The 12,837-nt window shown below is 44.8% G+C and overlaps 1 protein-coding gene across 1 annotated transcript in view; it reads left to right on the top strand.

Annotated features, from left to right (window-relative positions):
- Window positions 1–12,837, top strand: part of LOC149445186 (thyrotropin-releasing hormone receptor-like) — a 54,468-nt gene that overhangs the window by 18,868 nt on the left and 22,763 nt on the right. The window contains exon 2 of the mRNA XM_089654126.1: window positions 2,189–2,719. Coding sequence (XP_089510252.1) covers window positions 2,343–2,719 — 377 coding nt within the window. The 5' untranslated portion in view covers window positions 2,189–2,342. The remainder of the gene's footprint in view (window positions 1–2,188; window positions 2,720–12,837) is intronic.

Genomic DNA, 12,837 nt, shown 5'->3' with positions numbered 1-12,837 from the left:
TAAGTTTACAACACCTCGAAATCAGTCAGCAAAACGTGGTGCGATGTTCAGAATCGGATCGCATAGGTGTGAATACTCAAAGGATCTGATTCTAGTGTGGACCAATAAAAGGGTCCTGCACAGGGGCGGACTGACAACTCATGGGGCACCCGGGCAATAGGGGATCATGGGGCCCCTGTGTCCTTGCCCAAACTCAAAAAAGCCTATGAAAAAGGTACCAGGGGCATCTCATGGGGCCCCCTACTGACCCCGGGCCCTTGGGCAGTGCCCAAGTTTCTAAATGGTCAGTCCGCCCCTGGTCCTGCACATTTTTGGTGCTGATGCGGTGCGATTAGAGTCATACAAAATGTATGGGGTTCCTGGGCGAATCACATGCAATATGTTGCACAAGTGCGAACTCATGCTAAGGAATGGTACACCATGATAAGTTATTGCTTCAGCCCGGCTAACGACCCCCCCAGAGCCGAGGCTAACGACCCCCCCAGAGCCGAGGCGAAGATGCTTATTAATATTGTTACCGCCATCCTCCATGTTACATTCCAGAAATAAAAGTGGAGGAGACAAATACCAGGTCAGTGCCCCCTTCGCCGACGATTCATCCAATAAATAATATATAGATAGATGTGATCGGTACATGGAACGCTGGTCACGGCTCTGCGTGGGCGTGAAGAGATGTACAATCCAATCGTTTTAGACTTTTAGCCTAAGGCAAAGACTTCTGGAGGAAACGTGTAACAAGTCCTCGTCCTGGAAGTGTCACAATGAATGTCACATTAATAGAAAACCAGAAAAAATGAGTAAAAGCGACTACGGCACTCCATTTCTATTCATTGGCGGGGAAACTACAAGTCCAGCCAGTGGCACGGCCTTTTTTAGCGTTGTGTGATCATGTGTGATTCATATTTATACAAAACCAAAAGCCTAAAAATAACAAGATTAAAAAAAATATATTTTTCTGCAATATTCATCTTCAATACAGAAATGTCCCCTATAGTACTTTTTTCTAGAGCACAGGTGTCAAACATAAGGCTCGAAGGCCGAATCCGGCTATCCAGGCTATGTCATGTGGCCCTCAGACCTCCCCTGCAGTTGTGGTACCCCCCTCATTTCCACCTTGTTTCAGCAGTCGGCAGAAGGGAGGAGGACAGAACTCCTCCACCAGATCCTGCACTTCTCCATGCACCCATCCCTGGTCTCAGCAGTTGGCAGCAGAGAGGAGGACAGAACTTCTCCTACAGATCCTACCCCTCATCTCTAACTCCCCTGGTCTAGGCATTGAGCAGACTCCAGCCCTCTGGTCCTCCTCCAGACCAAGGGTGGACTGACCATTTGGAAACTCGGGCACTGCCCGAGGGTCCAAGGTCAATAAGGGGCACCATGAGATGCCCCTGGTACCTTTTTCATAGGCTTTTTTGAGTTTGGGCAAGGACACAGGGGCCCCATGATCCCCTATTGCTCGGGGGCCCCATGAGTTGTCAGTCCACCCTTGCTCCAGACCCTGCACCTTCTGCTTCCCAGCTCCTCCTCCAACTTCTTTCCGCAAGTGTACTGTGATGTAGGGGAGGATGGGGTGTTCAGGACATCTAGTCTTAACTCAATTTCATGGCGGGCACATCAGCATTACAGTTGTTCTCAAAGGGCCAGTTGTACCTGTAAGACTAGATGTCCTGAACACCCCATCCTTCCCTACATCACAGTACACTTGCGGAAAGAAGTTGGAGGAGGAGCTGGGAAGCAGAAGGTGCAGGGTCTGGAGCAAGGGTGGACTGACAACTCATGGGGCCCCCCGGGCAATAGGGGATCATGGGGCCCATGTGTCCTTGCCAAAACTCAAAAAAGCCTATGAAAAAGGTACCAGGGGCATCTCATGGGGCCCCCTACTGACCCCGGGCCCTCGGGCAGTGCCCGAGTTTCCAAATGGTCAGTCCGCCCCTGGTGACAACACTCTATTCCTGTCTCCCAATTGTGCTTCTGTGTTGTCACCCTGACACATATCTCTTTGATGTTGACTGCAAGTGGCCATGCTGACACATGGCCACACTGTAATTATGTATGGTACACAATACACAAAGCATGTGAATGTCATCCAGTTATGTCATACCAGGTCATTTGCCTGGAACACATAGCCCTGATATCACTGTTAATGCTTTCTATATATTTATAGAAATCTTCTTCTTTTTCATTCCAGTTGTTGGCTTGACCAGAGATCTGCTCCTCATGGCTTCATTGATTCCTTCGGCTTCCAGTCACCACAAATTACATTTCTTCATGATGCAAACGGCTTGACATGACGACCCCACTGTAACTGGTGCTTGGGCACAAGCCATCAATTTTCTACCAAGATGGAGAATGGCAGTAAAGTGGACAGCCCAACCAACATCTCCTTGGCCAACAACGATGTGGTGTTTAGTATGATTGAGTACAAGGCCATCTCCGTCTTCTCGGTTCTTCTCATTTGTGGTGTCGGCATAATAGGCAACATTATGGTAGTCTTGGTGGTTTTCACAACTCGTGATATGAGGACACCGACCAACTGCTATCTGGTCAGTTTGGCTGTAGCCGACTTAATGGTCCTGGTGGCGGCTGGTTTGCCCAATGTTACAGACAGTTTGGCTGGGACGTGGATATATGGTAATGCTGGCTGTCTCGGCATAACGTACTTTCAGTATTTGGGGATCAATGCTTCCTCCTGCTCAATCACAGCTTTCACAGTGGAGAGGTAGGTTTATGGTCATTGTGGTTGTGTACTATTCTGTTACCCCCTGGCAGGTGATGTGGGCTCTCCCTCCCAGGGAGCAGAGTCTAAGTACTAGTTGATCTTAACCAGAGCTCTAGATAATGTGGATGAGATGGAAACTCCAATGGACCATTGGTAGGCAGGGCTAAATTTTGAAATCATTGGACCCCATACAGTCTACCTGACAGGGCCCCCCTCCCTTGCCCCGATTGATGTCACTGTAGTGTCATTGCAGAGCAGTACATTGGAAAGTGCAATGAGCAGTATGTAGTACAGGGCATTAAGAACTGGCAATGCAAAACCATGGAGTGTATGGTACATAGCAATAGGAAAGTGCAGGGCAGTCAGTGAGCAGTATGTATTGGAAGGGCAGTCAGTGAGCAATATGTAGTGGCAGGACAGAAAGCAGTTGTAGTGGTAGTGGTGGTGGGGGTGGGGGTGGTGGGGGAGGGGGGGTCAGTAAACAACATGTAGTGCCAAGGTAGTCGGCAAGCAGTATGTAATATCAGGGCAGTCAGTGGGCAGTATGTACTGTCAGGGCAGAGAGTAGTATGTAGTGGTGGGACAAAGAACAATATGTAGTGTTAGGTAAGTCAGTAAGCAGTATGTAGTGGCAGGGCACAGAGCTGTATGTAGTGGCAGGGGGTCAGTGTGCAGTATGTAGTGGCAGGGCAGTCAGTGAGCAGTATGAAGTGACAGGGTGATCAGTGTGCAGTAATGAAGTGGAAGGGAAGTCAAGGAGCAATATGTAGTGGAAGGGCAGTCAGTGAGCAGTATGGAGTGGCAGGGAAGTCAGAGAGAAGTAAGTAGTGGCAAAGCAGTCAGTATGTAGTGGCAGGGCAGTCAGTGAGCAGTATGAAGTGACAGAGTGATCAATGTGCAGTAATGAAGTGGAAGGGAAGTCAAGGAGCAATATGTATTGGCAAGGAAGTCAGTGAGCAGTATGGAGTGGCAGGGAAGTCAGTGAGCAGTATAGAGTGGCAGGGAAGTCAGTGAGCAGCATGGAGTGACAGGATGATCAGTGAGCAGTATGTAGTGGTAAGATGGTCAGCGAGCAGTGTGTACTGCCCTCACTAGGCCCCCCTACTGACCCGATGGGGATCCAGTCCCAGTACAGGAGGACTGCCTGTACCCCCCCTATGGGCAGCCCAGCTGGCAGGGATTCTAGAAGTCTAGGCTGGGGTTCTATGAGTACCACTGGAAGTACTGGCTGGGATTCTGAAAGTCATGGCAAGGATTGTGCAAGTACTATTGGAAGTACTGGCAGTGTTTCTGGATGTCCAGGCAGGGATTCTGTGAGTAACATTGCAAGTACTGGCAGGGATTCTGCGAGTACCATTGGAAATAATGGCAGGGATTCCAGAAGACTTGTACCATGGGCAGTCATTTTGTATATAGCCATTGATTGCAATGGGCACTGAAGTCTTGTTCTTACCAGATGGGTTATTTGGCATTTTCCAGCACAGGCAAATTCATGGACATGGGAAAAATCCACATTTTTTTTCATTTGAACTGTTCCCACCAACGTGTTGCATTAGAATTTATTGGAAAAAGGACGATTTTTTTTGTGCACTGACTTGCATTCAAGGTAATCACGTGGTATACTAGAAAAACACAATACAATGTCTCTTAGAAGGCAAGGCAATGCACAACAACACAACGCACATTAATGTGTCTTCAGCTCATCTGGTGTGGAGTAGCCTATCTAATCTAGTTGAATAGATAACATATGTGATGCTGTAATGGTTGTAAGATTACAAAACCATTTCCATTTGGCAGTTAGAATAAACAAAAGGCAAAATTAAACATTCTGAAATAATTTATGCATAGAAATAGCTACTTAACATTAACAGTCACTAGCGACAATCACAGGTAAAATCTGGCAGGCTGGTTATACCCAAGTTGATTGATCGATCAACTTGTGTACATTCAGCCTGCCCATACATAATTCGAATCTCGGCTGATTCGAACCCTCTATGGCCGGCTTAACCCTACATTGTATGAGTGATTTCACTGTGTGGAAGAGAGACTACTAAAACTTGGAAACTTCCATGGGACAGGAGAGTTCTTCCACTGTATATGGCTAGGACCTCACCAGCCATTGCAGACTGTGATCTGAACCAAAAGTAGCTTGCCCAAATTCATTAATGGCATTCAGCACAACAGCCAAGGCCTAGAGATGCTGAAGTTTTAGATTTCAGTACAGGGATTTCTGTAGTTCACATTTACCATAGCTTTGAGTTTTAAGTAGGGGCGGACTGACAACTCATGGGGCCCCCAGGCAATAGGGATCATGGGGCCCCTGTGTCCTTGCCCACACTCAAAAAAGCCCATAAAAAAGGTAACAGAGGCATTTCATGGGGCCCCCTACTGGCCCCGGGCCCTCGGGCAGTGCCCAAGTGCTTGAATGGTCAGTCCGCCCCTGGTTTTAAGGTAAGATTTCTGATGACATTTGTTTGGGATAAAGTTATTTTTTCATGAATTTCTGTTGCATTGTCCTTATCTCCTAAATGTTTACATTACAATGGTGTTGTTGGGCTATAAATGTAACTTCAATGGATATCTCTTGCTGGGTCATTTATGAGGAAACAAAGTATAACATTGAACATTTGAGACATATATATTAGTTCACCAATTATCTTCTTTCTCTAACACCACCAAATCCCATATCTATGCAACCTAGATTGAGTGCAAACTCTTTTTTTCTACATTCATCTAAGTCAGTCCATCTGTTAAGATGAATCGGGTTCAGAAGAAGTTCAATACATCCTTTAATTAGGATGCAATAGGCACTTAGCTTTAAAGCCTGTGGCATCGATCCAAGAGTTGGTGGTAGTTAAAGAGAATCTAAAACCAATATATTTTTAATTTTGGATGGAGTAGGAAAGGGTTAGGCCCCCTGTTTTCATTGAAATAATTATGAGGTTAAAACTGAAGATTATGGGGTTGGATTGGGTTTAAGGGCAGCCGTTTCATTAGGTTGAGGTTAATGGTTAAAGCAGCCTTCCTGAACCTTTTTACCTTTGGGTAACCAATGAAATTATTTTTAGGTCTCAGGAACCCCTGAAACCAATTCTTTGGGAGTTAGGCAGAAGTACATCTCATACATTGATTCCAGGGGAAAAAAATCCTCCCTTACAGTGGTGGTCAGAAGGCCACCCTTGCAGACAGCTAATATGATCATTGGTGTACTGCAGCTGGCTTGACAAGCAGCATTGGCCCCAGAACTATCCAAGCACCCTCAAATGGGAGGTCAATCAGCCAGAGCTCAAGGAACCCCTAGCAACCTTTGAAGGAATCTTAGGACTCCATGAAACCATGGTTGAGAATGGTTGGTTTAAAGTGCATCTATAGATAAAACAGTTTTTAGTGTTTCGTTGCTTGAGGCTTGCACTGGATGTCCAAAGTGGTCTTGTTTCCAACAAGCAATATACAAATGGTGCTGTTGAAATCCAAAGGTTTATTCCAAAAAAGATACAGCCAGCTGTTGATGAGTGTGCTCACCTAACTGCAGCACTGAATATGCACTAACATTTGGGGACTACAGTATCTTCTCAAGACTCTATAGATCAAGCCCTGATGAAGAAGGTCTTCTTGAGAACCCTACACATGTTGGCTTAATATACTGATCTCACTTGATCCTTTTAGTGAAATAAAGACTTTTGGATGTTGACCTTCTGGTGCTCCTGTTTTTTCCTCTTTTTTGGGTTTTCATTGTATTCTGTGTTCCCTTGGAGATTCAGCTATCTTTTGTCACCAGGACTGAAAGTGAGGGAAAATATGACATTCTGAGTTGTTATGAGATCAAGAATATAGATGGGAAATATCCTAAAAGTGACACTGACTTTGTAGAGATCTCCTTTCATGTCCTGTTAAGATTTGAGAATGGACTATCACCCCAATGGGACAAAATTATAAGAAAAAAAGGTTTCAGGAGTTTTAGCCATTCACTACTTTATCCAAAACTAAAAAAAATGCTTTACATATACTTGAACTGGCTGCAAAATTGAGTTCCTGAGCCATTCTCTTCAGTAGCCTGGAAGAGGTCATGGGAAGGTTCACTATAAGACCCCTTTCACACGAGCAGACTGATTGGGTCCGCCTGTCCCTTTTTTCAAGTGGACCCGATCGGATGCTCCATTGCTCTCTATGGAGCGACTGGTGCAAATGGACATGTGCCCTTTTACACCAGCCTGCATCTGATCCTGTCCGTTAAAAACAGACGGATGGGGATCCGTTCCCCAACCATCTAGCTGATCGGATCAGATGGCAGTTGGATGGAAATGAACAGGTGGTCAGTTTCCATTTGACAACCCATAGAGGACAGCGGGCTGTGTCCATGTCTATCCTGCATAAATGGAGCGGACACGGTCCAGTCTTTCTTTTGGATCTGCTGACAGGCTTGCACCATGTGAACCTAACCAATTTACCTTAGAAGGTTCTTGACACTAATCACAGTAAGCATGTGCAGTCTATCAGGAACGGTACTGGAGCTGGACGGGAAGTCAAAGGAAACTTGGTTTTTCTATAATTCCTCGGTTACCTGGAGCAGTGTTCTGGTTGGCTATGCTGCGTCCAGATAACACTGGACGCCATCTTGGGTCACACAGTCTTTTTAAGTCCCTGCTCCCAGGTTTTGGAGTGCATTTTGTGAAGTGGCTAGTGTAGGGAGAGCATACCCATCTGTCACAGCACTAGCATTAGGGAAAGGTTCCGGAGGAGAAGGGATAGCTCAGGGCCTACGGCTGCGCTTTCACAAGCTCCCTTTTGGGTTGGAACTGGCCAGGCCATATTCCACCTCCCTTGGCAAGTGCTGTCTTCAGTTCAGGCCTACTACCACTGACTGTCCAATACATTTGCTGTAAGTTCCCAGTCAGGTGAGCTCCCCCGCAGGGTTGTTGTTCTGGTTACAAGTTCTTCAGTGCATCGGTTACTGCACTCCGGGCCTCTGGGTGTTTGCTGCCACTGCACCATGCTGTACCTACCCAACACTTGGGTGAGATGTTCCTTAATGTGACAACAAAGAAGCTCATGCACACAGAGGTATGACACTTCAGTCCCAATTCATTTCACAAGGTTCAGCACATTCCTCCCTGGGTTCTCATGTGTGTTGAGTCATTTCATTCAATAGACATTTTCAGGCCAAGTCTCAGGCAGCGACAATAACACCAATAAACCATTTTAATGACTGTGCCCAGACCACAAAAGTCCCATAACCCAGATATAGAAAGAATGAGGTAGGTTTCTGCTTGACAGGACACAGGAGATTTTCCTTAAATGTCCATCACTCACAAGTCACAATGTTCTTCGCTTTTTAAGAATCAATTTCCGCATTTAAAAAAAATGGTCAAGGTTTCTGCTTTGTAAAATTCTTTATTTAACAATAAATGCTACAAATACATGAAATATTATTGAGTGAGTTGCCGTCAGGAGTTTTTTTTCATGTGTTGCTGGCCTGCATACAATGCCTGTTCAACTCTGGCCTTGACAGAAAAAAGACTTAAAGAACATTGTAAGTACAATATTGTAAGACAATGGGTCAGGCAAGGTTCCTTAGAACCTCCACACCACAGACAATATCCTTGTTACAGAGACAAGTTGTTCCTTTATAGCAGATATACGTCATGTGTTTATGTTTCTCCTACAACAATAGTTTGAAATTTAAATTATATCTCCACTAAGTGTGATACTTTTTTTATTTGCACTAACATACAATTTTGAGGACAAGCTTTCAGGTTATGTCCCCTTCTTCAAGGTCCGAGCAGTACTATTACAATGTTTTAGCAGAATATTAGAAGTTGGAGATGAGAGAACAAAAAAGGCAGAAAGAAACACAAGCCTAGGGTTAAACTAGAGATAAGATACAGCACAGCAAAAGCAAAGTCTGGGGGGGGGAGAACAACAATCACAGAGAGAGTCATAAAAATGTGGGATAATGATTGAGGAATCCCATGTCCAAATTCAGGCCGTTATCTCTTGTGGCAAATAGAATTATCATTCTTAGTTCAAAAGTTTTTCTTTCCTGAATGGATTTGAAATTTCCTTTCAGAACTAAAACATTGAGGTCTCCCAAAAGTGTGGTCTGGTTGTGCGAAATGGTGTCCCACAGGTGTGCAAAAGTTCCTTGATGGTATGTCTGTCTTTGTATTTGCACAGACATACCATCAAGGAACATAAAGAAGATAACGTCTGCACACCTGTGGGACACCATTTCGCACAACCAGACCACACTTTGGGAGACCTCAATGTTTTAGTTCTGAAAGGAAATTTCAAATCCATTCAAAGAAAGAAAAACGTTTGAACTAAGAATGATAATTCTATTTGCCACAAGAGATAATGACCTGAATTTGGACATGGGATTCCTCAATCATTATCCCACATTTCTATGACTCTCTCTGTGATTGTTGGCCCCCCCCCCCAGACTTTGCTTTTGCTTTGCTGTATCTTATCTCTAGTTTAACCCTAGGCTTGTGTTTCTTTCTGTGTGAAAAAAAGGGGGAGAGAACAATGTTCTTGGACAACTTGCCAGCCAGCTTGCTAACAACCGAATTAACCTGTCTAACAGTATGCGTTTATAACAGGGGTTTAGTTAGCACACATTTGCAAATACATACGTAAGCCACAGAGCCACGACACGGCAGCCTGATCATCTGTGGTCCTAACTCTAAAATTTATGAGTCCCCATAGTAGAGGCACATGCATTTAATGGATAGATCAAGGGCAGGTGGACCTGAGGGAGCCACCCCTCTTAAAGGCAAAGGAGTGCACTGGACCCCAGCATGTAGCACAATGGCAACCAGGGCCCTAGTGCACCCACGTACCAAAAACTCAAACATGCATAAAAGTGGCCACCCGCCCAAGTCTATAACTGGCTTATGTTTATGTGTCCTTGCTTCATAAGCCAGTTATAGACTTGGGCGGGTGGCCACTTTTATGCTTGTGTTTCTTTCTGACTTTTTTTTTTTCTCTCATCTCCAACTTCTAACATTCTGCTAAAACATTGTAATAGTACTGCTCGGGCCTTGAAGAAGGGGACATACCCCGAAAGCTTGTCCTCAAAATTGTATGTTAGTGCAAATAAAAAAAGTATCACGTCAGTACTCAATTGTTTCTGTCGCAAGTGCACTAATACGGCTACAATCACCTCAAGCATCTCCACTAAGTATAATTTACCAACCATTCATAATAACCTTACATTGCACTGCCTTTGCTTTTCTTTAGTAATTACCAGTTAATCTCGCCAGTTTGCTGTATATGCAACTAACTCTGTCGTTGGGCCAATAACACTCCATTCCTTCAATGCCATTGTACAGCGCTGAGCAAACTTTTTGGCGCTATATAAATACTGTATAATAATAATAATAATAAAGTGCATCATCCTTGTCGGCACCCGGAAGCTCTGGCCATCCTCCAGAGTGAGGTATATTACCTGGAGGGTTTGTGGCCATGTGGCTGCAAGTAAACACAATAAAAAAAGTATCTATGTAGTGATTTTTAACCACTTGCCCTCCAGAGGATTTACCCCCCTTCCTGACCAGGCCATTTTTTGCGTTACGGCGCCGCGTTACTTTAACTGACAATTGCACGGTCATGCAATGCTGCACCCAAATGAAATTTACGTCCTTTTTTTTCGACGAACAGAGCTTTCTTTCTTAGTGGTATTTGATTACCTGTGCGTTTTTTATTTTTTGTGCTATAAAAAAAAAAATACCGACAATTTTGAGAAAAAAAACTATATTTTTAACTTTTTGCTATCAAACATGTCCAGTAGAAAACATTTTAAAAATCTAATTTCATCAAAATTTAGGCCAAAATGTATTCTGCTACATGTCTCTGCTAAAAAATATCCTAAAATATCCTGTCTTTGCTAAAAAATATCACCTGTAAATGAATTGCTTTACGTGAAATTTATAGTGTTTGCAAATGGCGGTATATATGCTGGGATTTTTTTTTTTGTATTCTCTAAAAGAATGTAAAGCATTCTTTGACTGGATGAGATGGAGAGCATGATGTCACCGCCCCACCTCTCCACCTCATCCAATCAGGGAATGCAAAACATTCTCTGCATGGTGCCACTCGCTTCCTGTGTTCAGAATGCAGCCACCCAGCTGCTCAGCATGGGACCAGGAAGCAAGTGAAGATCACTGTAGTAGTGGTGTAGTAGCAGTGATTTCCAGCTTCTAGAGGGATCACACAGGTGTAGCACATAAATAGTTACAATGGTGCATACTGGAAGAATGTAATTATATAATAATGTAGTGCTACCCTCGTAAGGTCCGCTGTGTCGTGGGTATCCCTAGGCTTCCCTCTGCACAGCCAGGCAACAGGTATTTTTCACACAGACTGGCATCCAAAGACAATGACCAGTCCAAGGGATTGGTTTTGTTGTTTCATTAGAGAATTCAACTTGGATAGCGAAATAGGGATAATGGGATGCCCAGTTTGGCTTGAATCAATGGAAGGGGGACACTTCCCTTCTATGTACAAAAGCAGATCCTGGACTGTTCTTTTCCTGAAAGCCGTCAGTCATTGCAGATCAGTAGCAGCTGCCCTTTACTGGCGAGGAACTAGCAGCCCCTCAAATCACTTTACTTCTCGTAGCCTCATGCAGAGACATCTTTTCTCCCCCTACAGCGCTGCTCCCAGCCCCACAGCCTGCAAGCACTACCAGCCCTCCTGGCTTCTCGGAAGATCGTCTGGGACAATGATAAAGGATTGAGCTCAGTGCTGTCCTTAGAAAGCTGCTACGTGTGGCAGTCTTTCCCCTTGTAGATCCCAAAGAGTGCTGCTGTACTGACACTGTCCTCTTTGCTCCCTACTGCTCCAGGCCCTGATCCCATCTGCTCCTCTCCACAGAATGTATCCTCCTGAGCCAGCCTGAGTCCAGCCCCCCCCAGACCTAGGGGACCCCTCCTAGGAGCTAACAGCCTCCTCAGTACTTCATCTTCCACCCGACTCCTCTGTCAGCCTGACTCTCCCATACTTATAGGCCAGTCCACCACTCTACCAGGGCCTCCAAACCTAGGAATAACCGGACCCCCATGAATATGCAGATTAGGCCTCCACCCCTTCCTTCTTACCGACTTTCGGAAGGTTCTGTGGTCCTCCAGAGTCAAGAAGTGGCGATAGAGCCACAACCTGTTGAGCCATTCAGCTGACCTGCAATAACCCGACTTCAATCACATGACTCACACAACTATCATGAGTCATACACAATAATTTTACCTATAATACTCTACACTATTCTAGTAGCACACTAGAGGGTGCTACAATAATATCCATACCTGGAATTCTTGTTTAATTCTGTAGGGACATTTCTTGTGTATTGCCCTTTGATCTACCTTAAAGTGGTTGTAAATCTCAGACATGAAATATGAACAAAGCATATCCTTCTATAGTGTGTATGTCTCTCAATTAAGAGCACTATTTGTCACTTCTTTCTGCTGCCTTGTTCCTCTGATATCAACATGAATCACTTTTGAGAAGTGTTCCTGACACCAAGAGAAAAATGGTGACGGGGAGGGACCTCCATCAGATTGACAGATTCAGCTCTGTTCCTGTGAGCTGTGTGGAGGGGGGGTGTCCCTTTCCTCCAATCAGCTCTCCTCACTGATGTAACTGCAGATGCCTACACCCTGCTTTTCAGAGCTGAGAGATCCTGTGTAAATTGTGCACTTTGAGTGGACGTAGGGCAAAAACGTCTATAGATAAACAGGTACAACTTGTGCAGGAGGATTTGTTTCATCTCTGTGTATCACCTAAGACCAATCACTTCACTGGGTGCATGTAAGGGTTAACAACCATTTTAAACTATATCTAACTCTACCTCTATGGCACCAGGTGTATACAATCAAGCCCCTAGGCATGCAGACTGCTTCTACAAACATTGGTGAAAGAATGGGTCGCTCTCAGGAGCTCAGTGACTCCAAGCGTGGTCCCGTGATAGGTTGCCATCTGTGCAATAAGTCCAATCCGTGACATTTCCTGGCTACTAAATGTTCCACGGTCAACTGTTAGTGGGATTATAACAAAGTGGAAGCAACTGGGCACAACAGCAACTCAGCCACCAAGTGGTAAGCCATGTCACATGACAGAGCAGG

The sequence above is a fragment of the Staurois parvus genome, unplaced genomic scaffold, assembly GCF_062004578.1.
Source record: "Staurois parvus isolate SC_StPar_1 unplaced genomic scaffold, SC_StPar_1.0 ptg000745l, whole genome shotgun sequence".
Lineage (NCBI taxonomy): Eukaryota > Metazoa > Chordata > Amphibia > Anura > Ranidae > Staurois > Staurois parvus.
Note: the sequence above shows the minus strand (reverse complement) of the source record. Positions and strands in the feature narration are given on the sequence as shown.